The following is a 17,416-nucleotide window of genomic DNA, read 5'->3' as shown; positions in this document are numbered from 1 at the left end:
TTGTCTGAAAATCTACAGGAAAATATTACCTTCAGTTTAGTATTTAGTATTACTCCATATAAATGTGGCCTTTGCTCTTCTCCAAAGTGTTTTCTCTCACGAGGAAAATGGAGAGAACGAAACACCAGGAAAAAATAAAGACAGTGGAAGACTACCTATTTTTGAAACTTTAGTTTTTATATTATCAGTTTAGAGATTACCTTCTCAGCAATGATGGTCAGCTCCATCCTCATGTACGTCAAGAAATCTGAAATATCAAATAGTCAGACCAAGCTAGTGAACAAGGAGGTTCCTCCATGAACAATTTAGAGAATGGAGGTAGTAGGATGATCCACACATACAAAAGAGAATTACCATCTTTATGTCCTCCCTCATCCTTCTAGGGCACTTTCCTTACATTTCTGCTGTACACACACACACACACACACACACACACACACTCACTCCACAGATGCACCCACACATAATTACCATCCCATCTCATTAGTTGGTAAAAGACTAGCAAAATCCACATATTAATTCCCCAAGCCTTGACTAATTTTTTAAATATAAGTAAATGCTAAGGCTTCCTATCGTAAAAATATGGTCTAACATACACAATAATAAATTTGCCATACTGTTAGGTCAGCATTCTGTGATGATGTGTGGAGAGGGAAATAAAAACCTTAGGGCAATATAATAACCTTAACCTGAGCTGAGCAAAGACGATCTGTTTGCATTCTTACAGTTTCTTTTTTTGCCATAGTCATTGTTTGAATTAAGCACCAAAATTATTTTCCAGTTGAAAGCTTTCCTATTTACACCTGAATGCATCAAACTGTAAAGTCATGAATTATGCGATACAAACTATTTCTAGTGATACTAATTATAAAAGCCATAATTTTCCTGCCCCTGAAATAACCAGAATAAAATAAAAATCAGGCACCATTTGTTCTGTTATTGTTTTTACTTCATCAGATTTTTTATACATAATGTAATGGTAAAATTCTGTGTAATTTTGGATAAAATATATTTTCTAACAAACTGAATAGAAAATGAATAGCTATAGCATTTAAAATGGTAATTGTTCCAATAGTTATCAAGGATACTGAAAGTCCATGCTGTTTATTGTGTTAATTCCACATGTTCATTATACATAAAGGAGCAACATCAAAATGGGAAAATATTCTTAACTTTGGCTTTTCTTTTTAGCAAACATGGCACTAACTGTCATTTTCATTCATGAAAGAGTTAAGCAAATTACATATGGAATTCTATTTCTTGCTAGATTAAAATTCATTATTTTCTATGCCTTTGTACTCATTTATATGTATGTATAGGGTAATAATTGTAATACCATTTTTTGCATCTTTTCACTGAAACCCATTATTTAATAGTCCTTACAAAGAATTGGAGGGCATGACAAAAATACACAGTAGCAAGAGAAAATAGGGCTGACTTCACACTGCTTATTTGCATTTAAATGTTTTACAGCTGCCTCTTTAAAATATAAGCAAGAGGGGTGAATAACAAATATAAGTTTTTGCCATTTGGGGACCTGATAAGAGATGGAGAGATGCTACTAAGCCTACTGAACACCAAACTGGAATAATAATAAAGCTGTCTTTCTAAATAACATGCCTGTATCTGTCAGTATCTAGTTTATTTGAGTTTTTCACTTTGTTTATATTAGTGCCCCCTCCCTCCTGTGTGCTTCCAGAGTTAAACAAGCAGGTATTTACCTCCAACTTAATCCTAAACTTTAAAAATATAGACCAAACTCTAAGGTTCTTAAAATTTCAGTCATATTTATTTATTGCAGAAAAATAATATACAAAGGTATTTACAAAACAATCATAAAAATATGAATGCATTTAGACACCGGATCTATTTGCATTTTACCGTGGGTCATCAATAAATAAATAGAATGTTGTTTTTGTATTTTAAGTTTTTTTCCCTCAGAGGAAGAATGAAAAAGGAATTAACTGACTGTGATTTTGCAAGTCAGTTTGATTCCAGTATTTTTATTTCTAAAGGTGTTCTTAAAATTCCTCTGATTGTTACCATTTTAAAATGGAGAAAAGTCCATAATGATGCCTTTCCTTTCAGTGGCTGATTGGCACGACCTCTTGAGAATGCATGCATGAAAAAATAAAAATAAAAACATTCTTCGTCATAAAAAAAAATAAAAAAGAACACAAACAACTGTTCAAACTTCTATCAGAATGCAGAGGTGTGAGGATGGTGCCGCTGCCCGTCTGGGAATCACTGTCCACGGGCCTGTCTCGCTTTCTCTTTTAAAAGTGCGCCCCACGCCCTGTTTCTTTGAATTTGGGTTCTGCTCTTCTAATTTCCAAGAAAATCTTTGGAATATATATTTATTTTTAGTTATCCAGCTCCAGAGTCTCTAGACTGTCCATTTTCTCCTTCTCTGGAAACAATGACATCTGCAAAAACCCAAAAGGGGGTAAAGTTGGTTATTGTGTAGGTCTCTGGCTGTGTTCTATGACTAGTGAGCACTGTTCTTATCACCACCACCCAGAAATACAAGAAATACTCTGAACAACCTGGAAGGATTTCAGCCCAAGGGCAAGAGGAAGTGGGTGGGCGGAAAGAAGGAGGAGGTGGAATTTGGAAACACTGGTTGAAAAGAGAACGAAAACTTTAAAGCCAAAAGAAAGGGAGGCGCTGGCAACTGTCCTTACCCATGACCCTTGACTCTTTATCAGTCTTCCCTCCTGTCTGTCATGCACACTCATCCACACGCACACCCTCACCAGGGCGCATCCTTCACCCCCTAGCCGTACCGAACTGCCTCTAGGGACGCGCTGGGGACGAGGTGGCGGTACCAGGTTGGGGGGGAAGGCGGAGAGAGAAGCGGGAGAAGAGGAGGAAGGCGCGCGGTGGGCTGGGATCCACGGCCTGGCCCTCTGTCCTTCTGCCACCTGAGCAGCGAAGGGACGCAGAAGCGCCGGTCCTTACCTAGGTCTCTGGACTTGCCGAGGGGGTGGGGAGCTCCGCCTGCTAGTGGGACGCGGACATGGACCAGGCCCCCTCCATCCTCCAGACGGAGAAGGCGTAGCTGAGCCGCTCGTGGGCCACATAGCTGCAGCTTGCCATCTTGGAGTCCAGCTCATCACTCTGAAGGACCTGGTAGAGGAAGTCGATGTACCTGGCTGCCAACTTGAGGGTCTGGATCTTGCTCAGCTTGTCCGAAGGCAGCGTGGGGATGATCTTCCGCAGCGCGGCGAACGCCTCGTTCAGCGACTGCGTGCGCTGACGCTCCCGCACATTGGCCATGACCCGCTGCGTCTGCAGCTCCTCGTAGGACTGTGGACTCCCGCCGCCGCTGCTGCTGCCACCGCCGCCCGCACCGCCGCAGCCCGCAGACTTCTTGCCGCGCTTGCCCTGGGCCGGGCTGCCCGGCTCCTCGCCGCCTCCGACGCCCCCGCCCGCGGCCCCGCCAGGCCCCGAGCCGCCGCCTGCGCTGCGCCGGCTGCTGCGCCGCTTGCGCCCCCCGCGCTTGCCGCTCGGGGGCTGCTGCCGGTCCGGCTCCTCTTCGCTATTGCTCAGGCTGTCGTCTGCCGGCGAGACTGGCGAGCTGGACACGTCCTGCATCATCTCTTGGGCGGCAACGTGCGGCCTCGCAGGCCCGGGGCAAAGGGGCGGCCCGGGGAAGAGGAGGAGAGCCGGGCGCCTCAGCCCGCCAGCTTCCCCCGCGCGCGGCGCCGGCCCGGGCGGTGCGGCCCGCCGAGGAGGGAACGGGAGGAGGGACGGGGAGGATCTCCACGGGGAGGGCGCGCGGGGGAGGCGGGGAGGAAGGCGGGAGGGGGAGGGGACGGTGTGGATGGCCCCGAGGTCCAAAAAGAAGGCGCCCAACGGCCGCACGCACACCCCGTTTGGCCTCCTGGAAACGCTGTGGGTGCCGGCGAGCCCGCGAGGTGTCTGGGAGTTGGGCGAAAGCTGCAGACTTGGAGGCTCTTATATCTCCGTGCAGGCGGAAAGTTTGGGGGCAGCAGTGTCATTGGCCTGACGTGGGGAGGAGGGACTTTCGAAGTTTTATAGGAAAGTTTCCGCTTTCCAGCCCCCCTTCCCCGTCCCCACCCCCTTCCTTGGGGTCTAACAATTCGTCCTCCCAAACCATTCAAAATCGACCTGGCCCCGGCAGCCGGCCCCTCTACCCGCCTCTTTGCTGCCCTCCCCCTTCCTTCCCTCCCCGCAGCCCTCCGCCCGCGGGCTCGGGCGATTTTCTTCCGCACCGGAGCGCGCGGGCCGCACCCCCGCACCCGAGCAGAGCCCGGGGAAGCAGCCGGAGCGGACCGTCGCGGCCGCGGTGTCGGTCCCTCCTGGAGAATGGCTGTGACAACAGCGAGGGCAGCGGCTTCTGCGCGTTGGCTGATGTCTCCTTTCGCCCCAGTACCCTCCAGGTCCGTGGGCCGGTTGGGGATTGCTGGGCGGGGGAATGGCCAGAAGATTGGCAACCACGTAGCCCACCAATGGTCAAGTAGATGGGCCCATGGAGTCCCAAGGGCCAAACTACTGTGGCTGGCCCGTAGGTCGTGGGCGTTTCTGAAGACGTGGCCGCGCCGCCTGGACTGCGGATCTGCACCCCGGCCTGCTCTCTCACCCCTGCCCGAGAAGCATCTGAGTTTCTTTTTCTCTCAATAGTGACCCAATCTAAAGCTTCCCAACACCCAGGGGACTACACCTCCAAAGATGCTGCAAAAAGGCAGAAGTTCATTCTCCCGCTGAAGGCAGTCCTGTCCTTGGAGAAGGTAGTTGGGCCAGACGGGGGCAGCGCAGCGTCTTCGCCGCGGCCCTGATCGCCTGAACTGCCGGTCCAAGGTGGAGGGCCATTTCGTCCTCACCCCTCTGCCAAATAAGGCCTTGCGTGGTGACCTCTAAAGGTCAGCTCGGAAGAAGGAGACGGGGTTCAACATTGCCAGGACGTACGGGGCTGTCGGCTGTGAGAGCCTCCTTTCCGTCCCCGTTCCTGGAGATTGAGAAGTCAATTATGTTTCCAGCGCCCCAAACGCATACCCATTACCTGGACACTTACGTTTTAAGCATTTCAATCTAATAAGGTAACAATGAAGAACCACAAAGAGGGTGTTATTGCAGGATCTGGCATATTGGAAGCAACAAAAGTTGGTGAGCTGTTGAAGGAAAGGGAAGCCGCCCTGGAAGGGAAGCTCATCTTTGCAATGCTCGACCTTTTCTTCTTCTTGTTGTTGGAACCAGTTGGGATAGAATAACTGTTTCATGTTCATGTCTTAAGTTGCAGAGAAAACCAGAGGTCAAAAGCAGTAGTCGATTTGGTGGGGGGGGGGGCGTCAGATTTGAGGGGTGCCACAGTTGTGTGCCCTGGGGGCTCTGGTCCCCTGCGCAGGCCAAGGTCCGCTCTTGCTCTCCCAGTCGAGACTCACAGATGAGAGTTAACTCAGCGAAGTGCCCCTTTCATGGTCAGACAGAGGGTCCTGGGCACAGAGGGTCCCGGGCGTCTGGAGGAGGAGGCGGGCGCCCAGGCAACACGCGGGCTGGCCACGTGGCTGTGCCCCGCTGAGGCTCTCAGCTTTGGTCCGGGAAACCTAGGGATCTGGAGCTCCTGGGGCCCGTGAAGGGCTCACTCTTGTGGGGGAAGTGAGGGCAAGAGACGTCCCTCCTGCGGGGGTCAAACAAGGCTCTGCTTTCTTGGGAGGGGCGACTCGCAGGGTTTTATCTATCACCATTTTTACAACTATTCAGAAACAATGACCACAGCGTGACAACTGGCCTGTTTCTGGAGTCACTGCCATATTTTAAAATCAAAACCTGTGTGAAAATCAAATTCTACTTGACCTCCACTTAATAGTACTCAGGCAGGCCTCCTTAAAAACAAAAGGCACTCTGATAAGCCCCCTGAGTTGCATCTTCTGCCTGTAGCACTTTATCTCTTGGAAGCAGTTAGAGACTAGGCAGAAATTCTGCCCCACTCTCTAGACTCAATATCCTTCTTGTAAATCTGAGTTGCAGAGTATTCCGCAATTCTACTTTGAAAGTGGCTGCAGAAATCTTGAAAATTTTCCACCCTTTCCTACCTCGTCTTTTTAAAAAAAAGATCAATCTCAAATCAATTTTTTTTTTCTTTAGCCGAATTCTCAGAACTAGAGATCGAATATTTGGATGCTTTCTTTTGTGGCTGTGGGTAAGCAAGACAGGAAAGTGTGGGCAAAGTGTAAGGGAAACCATACCTGGCCCAGGGGAATTGGAATGGGGGTGAGGGGGATGAAAATGGGGGCGGAGAAACTGGAGGAGAAACCTAGTCCTTGACGAGGCAGCAGCCAGGGATCATTAGCCAGTCGGACTTGCGAAGTCATCAATCTCCAAGACTAGTTCTTAAACAAGTGAGCCCAGCCCTTGTGCGGGCACTAAACTTCTAGGGGGATGAAGAGTTCCTGGCCATTAGAGGGACTCTCAGGGCTCAGACGACGCTCTGGATGACAGAATGCTTTGTAGAGGGTTTAAAATGAATGACCTAACTAGAACCACCCCAGCACGGAATCTTCCTGACCGAGCCACAATGAATGACTAGTTCCGAGAAGAAATTTCTCCCGAACTCTTCCAAGGAGTGGAGGATGAGGATGAGACCGGTTTCTGAGTGCTCAAGTGTTACTTTTTGAACAGAAGGATGTAGCCTGTCAAGTGAATTATCTTTCAGAACGTCTGGGGCTTGATACCCCCTAGTTTGCAAACTACCAAGTTTCCTGGCCTGATTGTCCCACTTTGCTCATCTATAGCTGTATCTTACCTAACATTTTATCTAAAAAAGTTCTTGTCCACTCTTGCTCAGGCAAGAATGAAGGCTAGATCCCTTTCTATGTGCTGATGAGCCAAATGTAATTCCGCATAGGTTGTATACACCACGATAATGATAACCTCAAAAATACTCAGTTTTACATTTGAAAACTTAGTTTTAAAAAGCCTAATTTTGGAACTCTTAAAAAAATGCTCTTTGCAATTTCCCTTTGAGCCCAAACTGAGCCTGACTTAAATGTCAGTAGAGCACTACCTTCTTTGGGAGTACTGGATTAATTGCAACTTAATCATTTTGTCGACTTCTAAAATAAATTTTTTGAAAAACAAAAAACAAAACTGAAAACAAGTTTTTCTGTTGCACTCAATAATTCATAATGAGCTTTGTTTTCAAACTGCAAAGTTGGCATGTTTGTAGTCCTCCCTGAGGAATAGTGTGCCGCGTTAAAAAGTTTTTTTGAAAAGAGAAGTAACAGAGTTAGGAATCTCATACTGAGCACATGCAATAAATATGTACGTATCTGTAGCTGTATCTTTACAGTTTGAATATGCTCTGGCATTCTCTTAGCAACAGTTACTTAGAAATACTTTTAGAGAAGGAGAAGAAACACACCCACTATGGAACTGTTAGCAAGCTGATAAATTTGGGAGTTGGGTCTGGCACAAACAGTGAGTAATTGAATCTGTGTCTACTCTTTCTCCTCAGTCTTTGGATGACCTACCACCTGCTTGTTGGCTTTGAGTCCTGTGAAACAATTTCACCAAATTGCATGAATGGAGCACAGGATCATTCCCACAGAAGGGGGCGCAGACTGGAAAATGCTGCAGTGAGTGGATCTCGGATGAGACTGCACATTGGAGATGAAATCTTATTTTGAACCCTGTATAGGGATTTAAGTGAAAGGGTTTTATCAAAGAGAAATATAAAGTTTGTATCAGCACGAGTGACTTGGATAACTCGGTATAAAAGCAGACCTTTTCTTTGTGACACAGGTAGCCTTAATGATGTTTGACTACCTCGCCCTAAGGGGTTGTTTTCTTTCTCTTTTAATGACGATTAATTCATGAATTTAACTGATTCTACCTCTCTCTTCAGGAATTTCTTAAAGAAAAAGAAACTAAAGTTATAAGGAACTAATATTTGAATCTTGCAATCCAGAAATGAATTTAAAAAATTTAAAGCACAAGCAACTGAGTTGCCAACAACACCTCAAACGAGCAAATCAGATTTTCAAATAAATATTAATTTTTCAACTATCTGGCATTGTCCACACAAAATAAGGATGAGATAAGGAGGCATATAACTTAACAAACTTCTAGGGAGGAAAGACTCAGAGTGTGGAAAAATGCGGAGTTTTGAAGAGCCTTTCCCCAAACTCTTTAACCTGTTGGGTGTGCAGGCTAGAAAGTCTGTGCCCCGTCTTTGCTGCCAGTTAACCTTGTGGAAATACACTCTCACTTATTTCAAAGAATTGCTATAATAATTGAAGAAATAATATAAGAAATGCATAGTTATTCTTAGAAGCTTTTATCATAACCACAATCTTCTTAAATCATCTGCCTTTCTACCCCTTTTATTCATATGTTAATGTATCATTTTAAATATAAATAAAACGATTTACATTCTGTGTTTTCCCAGCCAAATTTCCCTTCCTAATTATGACTTTCATCTGTCTTCAAGGGGTATTTGTTTTTTCCCAAATGGCTTTGCCTGAAGCCTTAAATGCTATATCCATTGTTTGGATTGATTCTTTCTACAGAAAACATGTTGTTTTTGCCAGTGACCACAAGAGGACACAATTTCCCAGAGAACTTTGTTTAAAAAGAAGCTCGTGCTAGAGGAAAACTAACAACATAGCAAAAATACTCCACAATTAAGTGTCATTTTAGAGATGTCTAGTTGATTTATGTCACTTTTATTAATTTTTAAAAACAAACATGAATTGACATTTATGTTTTAGATTTTTTGGGGAAAAATATTATCTTTTCTCTTTATCATAGAACAGAAAAGAAAAGCATACATTAATGAAAATACACTAAAATACAACTTTAAAGGGAAGTTTATTTTACATTAGTAGAGTTTTTACAAACCTGTCACTGACCAGGAATTTTATTTTCTTAACTTTAGAGCCATGTTTGGCAATTAAACAGTTTTAAAAATATATGGCCATTCCAGAATGCCGTTGAAAGTTTGAATTTTTAGTTTGAGCATTTGGAAAGTCTTTACATTAAAAAAAATTACATGGAAATTATGTTTTATGTTTTGTCAATTATATTTTAATGCACACGTTAAGACCCCAAACTGTTTTTTCAAAGCTATAGAGAAATAGGAAAGTTAAAAAAGTATCAATTCCCAACACTTTCCCAGAATTATTATACATAACTTTGATTTAATTTAAGATTGCTTTCCTCTTTTCTAATACTTCCTCTAAAAAAATATTTCAGGGCTGAGTATTTTCTAAATTAAAGTAAGTTAAAATGAATTAGGTCTTGATCTTTTTCTGGAAGAGTTTTATAGTTCTGGCAGAATGCCACGACCCTCAGGCTCGGGCATTTCGATTTCAGTTGGAACCCAAGACTTGTTTTGCATTTGTGTCTTCTTGCAGATACATTGTGTTCCTAATCACATTCTCTGAGACCCTGCTGGAGGGACTGAGCGGTGGACCAAAAGACTTGGAAAAATAAGAGAAAAAGACAGGAGAGAACAGAGTGAAAATAAGGAGATGAAGAGAGATGGAGCAGAATGTGGCAAGAGAGTAGGAGATGGAGATGGAACAAGTGAGAAAAAAGGAATCAATAGAAAAAGAGAGAATGAGGCTTCATATGCAGGGAAAGTAAAAGGTGTAAATGACAAGAGAGAGAAAGAAATAACTGCACTTAGTGGGAAATAGAAAAGCACCGGGATCATTTGCCTCAGTTGTAAGTAGCTGCCTGGCCCTTATTGTAAGCATTTAGTTTAAAAAATTTCTGTCACTGTCACCTAAGTCATAACAAAAATAAATAAATACATAAATAAATAAGAAACAGGCTGAAGGGCCATGAAACTTTTAATTAAAGTTGATGTTCATCTAATAGGCATGCTCTGTCCAGAATCAGAGTAAAGATGGTAACATGTTGTCATTACTGGATCTCAAGATGGTGACGGGGAAGCCATCTGGGAGAACACTAATGCCATTACTCCTTGAAAAATGCTATGAGCCGTGATAGGATTTCAAAAATCTTGTGTGGTTGCTAAGACTCATAGCTCATTAGTTATTTTCCACTTGACCTCCAGAATGGAGATCAAACCGGTTGTTTTTCCCTGTAGTTAATCAGGATCAATGCCTTTGCCCTCTCCACCTCACATTCCTCAGGGAAAGACACACTGTAAGTGATGAGTCTTATTCTCACTCACCCGTCCTCAAGACCTGGAGAGACTGTAAGGTTCTGGTTCGGCCTAATGGCGCTTTCAGGAGCTCTGAATCCTGGTTTCAACTGGCATTAATTAATTGAACACGTTTATTGATTTGTAATTTGACATAAACTTTTCAAAGTCTTTAATGATTTTAGGTACTCTGAGTAAGAAGACTTAGTCTCTGACATCAGGGATATCACAGTCTAATGGGAAATAAAACATGCAAACAATTTTCTAACCCAGAGAGCTAAGTGCTGTGATAGATGTTTTTTTTTTTTCTTTTTTTTTTTAATTGAATTTATGGAGGTGACATTGGTTCACAAAACCATACAGCTTTCAAGTGTACAACTCAAGAAAACATCATCTGCACACTGCATCGTGCACCCACCACCCAAAGCGAAGTCTCTTTCTGTCCCTATTTCCCTCTCCTTTGCCCGCCTCCACCTACCCCCTACCCCCTTTTCTTCCAGCTACATGAAAGATATTTTCAAGCAGTGCCAAGGAAGGGCCCTGGACCTGGTCTGAGGTGACAGGATGCCTTTGCAATTTGGGAAATCACCTCACTGTGATGGGAGCTTCCAAATAGACTTCCAGGAAGCCTGACCTAGAGACAAACATGCAGAACTGCCCACCAATGAAATGAAGATGCACATGTCACATGGTTTATTGAGTCAATTTGAAACATATAGTAAGAAAGGGAACTATATGGCGCAGATGCAGATTAATATACTAGAATAGGTGGCAAACAGGCAGGAAGAATCATGCAACCGAGATCTTGGGGAACAAGGATCCACAATGTTAATATGCTCTAATTAACATAGTGTTTCTCTCTCTCTCTCTCTGTGTGTGTGTGTGTGTGTGTGTGTGTGTGTGTCCCCTACCCCCTCCCCTTCTCTTTATCCATCAGCCTTCCTTGCTGATGGGGGTAAGATCCCAGTGTTTATGGTGAGCAGTGTTGGAGGACAGCTGGAGCTCCTGGCCTACCAGGGAGGCAAAGATGCTCTTTTACAGATGAGCTTGACACTAGCCTACTGAGCAGCTATGTATTTTATCTTTTTTGTCTTGGCCAGAAGACAGGTGGGCCAGATCAGATGTCACAATGGGGGTCCTGTTTAAGATATGAATATGGGTGACTCACGATTAAGGGTTCCCTACTTGATGCTTACATAGTCTTTCTGTCCCTTCCTACTTACTTTACTGGTGTCTCAGATGTTTCTCAGTTAACTTATTTCCTCTTTGTTTCTCTTGTTGTCTTTAGCAGAATCAGATGTTCATAACTAATACGGCAAGCATACATTGCAGTTTCCTGAAGTATGTGAGTACATTATTTCAGCTTAACCTTGGAGGATGAATGGAGTGACCCATGTGAGAAATAGAAGGTGTAGGAGGAAAGAAAGACGTAGAGAGTGGCACGGGCAAAAGTGTGACATGAGTGTATGCATGGTGGGCTTTTCAGGGACCCGTTAGGTGTGTTGGATGGCTGGAGGTGGAATGAGTGTGGAAGCAGCTGGCATTGAAACAAAGTGCAGATTACAGTAACTTTGTGTACCATGCTAAGGAATTTGGGTTTTATCCTAAGTGCAATTGGAAAATGGAATAACGTTAAGCAGGGAAAGTGTATGATCAGATTCATATTTTAAAAATATCAAGTCTGTGAACAGACACAGTGCAGGGGATGGATTAAGCAGTTATGTGAATAGATTTAGGAAGATCTGTCATCAACACACAAAATAGCTAATGTAAGTACATCAATCGACTATGAGGGCTTACATGATTGCTGTAGCTATGGGGATGTGGACAGGAAAATATAAAGTTGAGAGAAAATGACTGGATTAAGGGGGATTTGGGGGCCTCAGTTCTTTATCTGTGAAATGAAATAAATGGATAGATAATTAGAAAAAGTTGAAAAAATATGCAAACTTGAGAGAATTTTAGAAATTATCTAGTTTAACTATTCAGTTTTATAGATGAAAAGGATGCTCTATGACTGCTTATAACTAAGATCTGGCAATATCTGGAACCTGGGAGCATTTTCCTAAGTGACAAGAATGAGTTTTCTTCTAATTTTGGAAACCATGTGTGGCCAACTGCGGGCCTAAACGTTTTTGCCAAAAATGAGTAAAATAAGCAGTGAAGTGGTTTGAAGGGGTACAGAAGGGGCTCCTTCCAAAAACCACCTTATCCTTCCCATAGTCATGCTTTAAATCTATCATGGGTAGCTCATTAAGTTGGGACCTGGCGTTGTCCTTCCCAGGCTCCTCTTGTAGATGGCAAAATCACCAAGGTGAGGTTACACATTAGGTCCCTAATACATTTAAGTGAATTAGATCGCGTGATGGTTTTCTCAAGACAAGAGGGTCTCGGGGTAACCGAAGGACACTGGGACCTATGGAAGAGGCCAGACTGAAAGGCAGAGAGAATTGTGAAGAAAGCAAAGGTTGTGGTATTAGGGTCTTTGTGATTTTCCAAGTATGGGCCTTAGCAAAGGTTGTGGTTCAAGGGCCTGTGGGAGCCTTCCCTGCCTGTTATTCACTGTGGCTGAAGATGTCCGCCTGTCACTGGGATTCAGTTCTGACAGGGAGAGAACAATGAGACAGGAAACAAAGGTCCACTGGCCTTGTCTCATCATCCTGATCTCTGTCAGGGTCTTTGCATCTTGACATGTGCCCATCACATAAAGGGATACTCTTCTATTTACTGTCACATGTCAGTTAAGAGCAAACAATAATTCATGATTTCTTTGTTTTAAATATAGTGGGTCTGTGTATATGTAGTTGTGTCCAAGACTAAAAATATTTCCGGGGGACATGAGTGTATATAATGACTGAGAAAACAAAAATATCCACTAATGGTCATAAGCAACTTTAATGTATTTTTAATTTCAATTAAGGTTTGGGGTGAAATCATTGTTAAAAATACCCTAAAGAGAGAGACAAAAATGTTAATTCTGAAGCATGTCAGCAGGCCTGAAACATCTGAAGAGCAGATATTACAAATGAATTATATTTAACTTATATTTTATTTGGGCCATCCTCTGAAATAGACTACACTGCCTGATAGGATTTTTAGGAAAAATAAACTCTACTTCTAGATTTATGTAATATTTACTCACCATTATTTTCATTATACTGATTCTTATATGTAAATTGGGTATCTGCATATTTTGTAGAATCATTCAAATACTTTACTGTACTTGATTTAACATAAATCTTAAATGAGAGAGAGAGGGAATTTCAGGGCAAACTTTGAGAAGGCAGAATGCCTGTCAGATTTTATATGTGAACACATTGGCAATAAAGCAGCAATCACACATGTACCTTAGCTTCTGTCACTTCCCTGAGTTAACAGGCATGGCAGAGAGTCATGTTATTGGAGTAATTCCATAGAATGAAAGCAGAATAAAAATAGAAACCTGTGTCATCGTCGGCAGCCGTTCGTCTCGAGAGACGATGGTGTAGCTTCTTAAGAGTCTATCTGCACCGCCGAGAATGGCTGTGCAGTCCGACTCGGGAGTGACACGGTATCTGTCTCCTCCCGTGTTGAATCAACATCTTGCGATGACGCTGGAGTGTCCTCTCCCGTGAAGCTGAAGCTACAGAGCCTGGGCAGGGTGATATGGAGGGTCTGCTGTTGCCCATGCAGCAGACCCCCCCTCTCTTCGCAGCTGAAGGGTCCAAGGGAAAGACGGAGTCAATACAGCTTGGCTTCAGGTGCGCCGCAGGAGTTGCCGGTGTTGACTACAACATCAAACCGCCTTAGGGACTCCGGCTCCGGATTTTCTGTCGGGGTTTACTCCCTTAGCCTTTCCCCTGAAGAGGTATGCCGCAAGGCAGCGGAGGTTTTTTGGTGTCAGAGTTTTCCTTCTCTGATGTACCCTGACTGGAAGATCGAACCATAGAAACCTGTGTAATCTCTCTAGATTAAATTAAATGATCATTTTACTTTAATTTCTTTTAAAAGTGTTAAAACACTACAATTGCAGAAGTGGAGAAACTTTAGAAAAATCACTTCATTCATGTCATAGACAATGAGAGTTAGGATAAGTTTTAGGAATCCAGAGCACTTCTTCCTTTTCTGGCAAGACAGAGTGGCCATAGAGGATGATAAAGCAAAACTTACCTGTGAATTTTCTGTTTTATTTTCTTTGCCAAGGAGAAGCTGAAGCAGTTGACCCTGACCTGGAAGAGGTGAAAGACTGTATAATCTCAAAGAGCCAGAAGTCAGTGTAACAAAATAGTTGGGAGAAAGGACTAAGGGAAATGCCCAATCTGAGGCTGTGGCAGTTAGAATAGGAAGGGCAGTTAGTTCTTAGACAGCTGACATGTCAATCCCATCCTTTGCCAATTCCTCGGGAGGGCTTAACCATTTGAGGAGTGGTCCACTCTGCTCATGATACGAAGATTCGCTCCACTGCCAGTGTGAGAACTCTGGAGGATTCACTTGACAACATCACAGTGCAGCGGGAATAATCCCACCCCGGTAATATGCCAGATCTTCAGCATGTATGGGGGGCTTTTCTCTGGAGGCAGAGACTGGTTAGGAGGCCACTGCTGTAATCAAGGGGAGAGGCGATTGTGACCTAAACTGGGGTGGTAGCAGTGGAGTTGGAGCTGGGAAGGAGTGGTCGAATTCTAGCTATATTTTGAACGGACATCCAACAGGATTTGCTAAGCATAAGATGTGAAGTGTGTGGGAGAGGGATGCAGAATGGCTCTAAGGCTTTGTATTTGAGTGAGAGAAATGAAGTACTGGCAACTTTGGAGATGGAGCAGGCTGTGATGGAACGCACTGCAGTGGAACTAGAGTTCTATTTCAGACACACTGGGTTTGTCTGTTAGAAATCCCAGTGCAGTTGTTGGGCACGCAGTTGGACATACAACTCTGAAGTTTGTGAGAGAAGTCCTGGCTGGAGATAAAGTCTGAAATGTATCAGCATGCAGGTAGCCTTTTAAGCTATGTAAGTGTAGGAGGTCATATGGGAGTGATGGTGTATTGACGAGATGAGGATGGAAACAACAGAAAAAGCTGGTCATCACTGCTATGGAGAAAAAAAGTAGAGAAGGGGGACAGGGATTGATGGTAAATACTATTTTAAATATGATGATATTGTGAAATGAGAGATAATTCATTTTTCTAAGAAGAAACAAGAAACAAATGGATAAGAAGCAATAATCAATAATAAAAGACATAAAAGAATTCTCTAGAGTAAGAAAAAAATTAACAGGGTTCACAGACTAGAATAACACACTGTATTCCAGACAAAGTGAATGAAAACAGAACTATACCTATAAATATTACCGAAAAATGCTAACTATTGAAGATAAAGAAATCACCTTATAAGCATCCAGGTAGAGAACATGGATGACTTATAAAGGAATGGCTATCAGGCTACTTAGGTCTTTTTCATAAGAACACATGCCAAAAGAATGTAGTCCAAGAAGTTCACCTACCCAGCCAAAGTCATATTTACATATAAGACAAAGTGTGGAAGGACTCAGAAAATATAATTTTTCTCCTTATCAACAAACAACAAAAGCTCAAGTATATTCTTAGCTTAATAGGAAAAACACAAGAACTGTGATGAGCAATGATAAAAGGTAATACGCACAGGGAGAAGGGGGAGACGAAGAGGGGAGACAGAGAGAGAGACCATGAGAAGTCCAACTATTCCTGCTACTGTAACCTGAAATAGGTTTTATTTTTTTCACTTAATTTTATCAGAGAAGGAAGCACTAAGTATTATAGAGGACAGAATCCTTGAGCCCATCTGCATATTAAATACACAACACATTTCACAGGGCTCTTCTTTAAAAAAAAAAAAAAAGTCACTTAAGATAGCTTTATGCTATGTTGACAAAAACAATTTACTAAAAGTAAATTTCCCAAAGGCTAATTTCTTTCTGTGTGGTTTCATTCTGTTATAGATTTTTCAGTATCTTGAATAATGCAGATACTGGTGTCTATTGTCACTAAATATTGTCTCCCTTAGCTGACATATTGAAAGTTGTCTTAGCTGAGATATTGAAAGTTATCCCTTAGCTGAGATATTGAGAAGTGACTTAAGATTTTGAGTCCTGAAATCTGATAGGAAAATGTAAAAATTGAGATTAATAGTGAAGTGCTATTTTCTTGAGAAAACTATTGTGCCCAACAAAATATTAAGTAGAAGACTTATGCTTGACTTGAAAGTTTTCTTAGCCTTAGTTGGATGCAAAGGTATAACAATGAACAGTTATTATTTTATACAACTTATTATTATTATCCTAAATCTATATTGTCAAAGAGAAAGTCACAGCAGACACACTAAAACTAAACGTATTGTAATTTTTTTTAATTTAAAATAAGGTATATTTTAACTACATTTTTTGAAAATTTTTATTTCATTCAAGTTCATACTGCTTATACTGTCATAAATGAAAATACCTTTGCATTGTCTTTGATCAGGTATACAGCTGATTTATGTTCTATCACATTTCATGTTCTTTTTCATTTTGTATGTATAGTTAGACCATTTTCCTCTCTGTAACATGAGAATGGTACCTTGTGAGATGAGCGTAGGGTATGAAAAGTCTGAGGTGTGTTATAAACTGGCTTGGGGAAAGGGTATGTAAGACTCTCCCCCTCACTTCAGCCTAACATGCTCAGAAGAATTTGAACTTGGCCCTTGCCTCGTGTTCTGGTCTTAAGCTTACAAATCTTCTGTGTAGTCTGCGGTCATTCTGCCCTTTGGTGGCTCACAGTGTTTATGGTATCCTGTTATATGCCAGGCACTGTCCCAAGGCACCTAAGAGAAAGAGATATGTGAGGTAGGATATGGCAGAATAATAGTGAGTTCCAAAAACATAATGGATTAAACAAGGCAGTTCATTTATCTCATGAACAATTTGGATATGTTCTGTGGCTCAGCCATGTTGAATGTTGGAGATTCAACTTCTTTACTATCCTCACAGTGAGAATTCCATTTCATGGACAAAATGGCTGCTCCGGGTCTCATTTTATTTTTACATTCCAGCCACTTGCAAAAAAAGAAAAGCAAGGGAAAGACCTCTCTTAAGGGCCCTACTTAGAAATTGAATCTGCTTAAATTTCATTATTAGATTTTAGTCACAGCCACAGCTAACTACAAGTGAGGTTGTGAAATGTCAGTAGCTGGATGGCCATGTCTAGTGTGACCTTCACAGGTTCTACTGATAAAGGAAAAAGGGAAGAATGGATATTGGTATATAACTAGCAGGCTCTTTATCAAGTAGT

General features: G+C 42.6%; 1 protein-coding gene and 1 long non-coding RNA gene across 2 annotated transcripts; one reads left to right on the top strand and one right to left on the bottom strand.

The window, feature by feature from the left end:
- Positions 1-1,787: 1,787 nt before the first annotated feature.
- TWIST1 (twist family bHLH transcription factor 1) lies at positions 1,788-3,928 on the bottom strand. The gene is made up of 2 exons (XM_090287814.1): positions 2,962-3,928; positions 1,788-2,426 (listed from the first exon to the last, which is right to left on the bottom strand). Exon 1 carries the CDS (start codon positions 3,598-3,600, stop codon positions 3,004-3,006), a length of 597 nt encoding a protein of 198 aa, XP_090143940.1. The 5' UTR covers positions 3,601-3,928; the 3' UTR covers positions 1,788-2,426; positions 2,962-3,003.
- A 342-nt stretch (positions 3,929-4,270) lies between these two features.
- On the top strand, positions 4,271-9,539 carry LOC150001366 (uncharacterized). The gene is made up of 3 exons (XR_016513185.1): positions 4,271-4,406; positions 7,478-7,598; positions 9,378-9,539. It is a non-coding gene; the product is annotated as an uncharacterized LOC150001366 (long non-coding RNA).
- The last annotated feature ends 7,877 nt before the right edge of the window (positions 9,540-17,416 follow it).

Source organism: Furipterus horrens, unplaced genomic scaffold (genome assembly GCF_987537825.1).
Source record: "Furipterus horrens unplaced genomic scaffold, mFurHor1.1.pri manual_scaffold_9, whole genome shotgun sequence".
NCBI classification, from domain to species: Eukaryota; Metazoa; Chordata; class Mammalia; order Chiroptera; family Furipteridae; genus Furipterus; species Furipterus horrens.
This window is presented reverse-complemented; position numbering and strand designations above follow the sequence as displayed.

Bases quoted from the DNA above. Each gene is read 5' to 3' on its own strand.
- TWIST1 (XM_090287814.1), bottom strand. From the start codon at position 3,600: ATGATGCAGGACGTGTCCAGCTCGCCAGTCTCGCCGGCAGACGACAGC.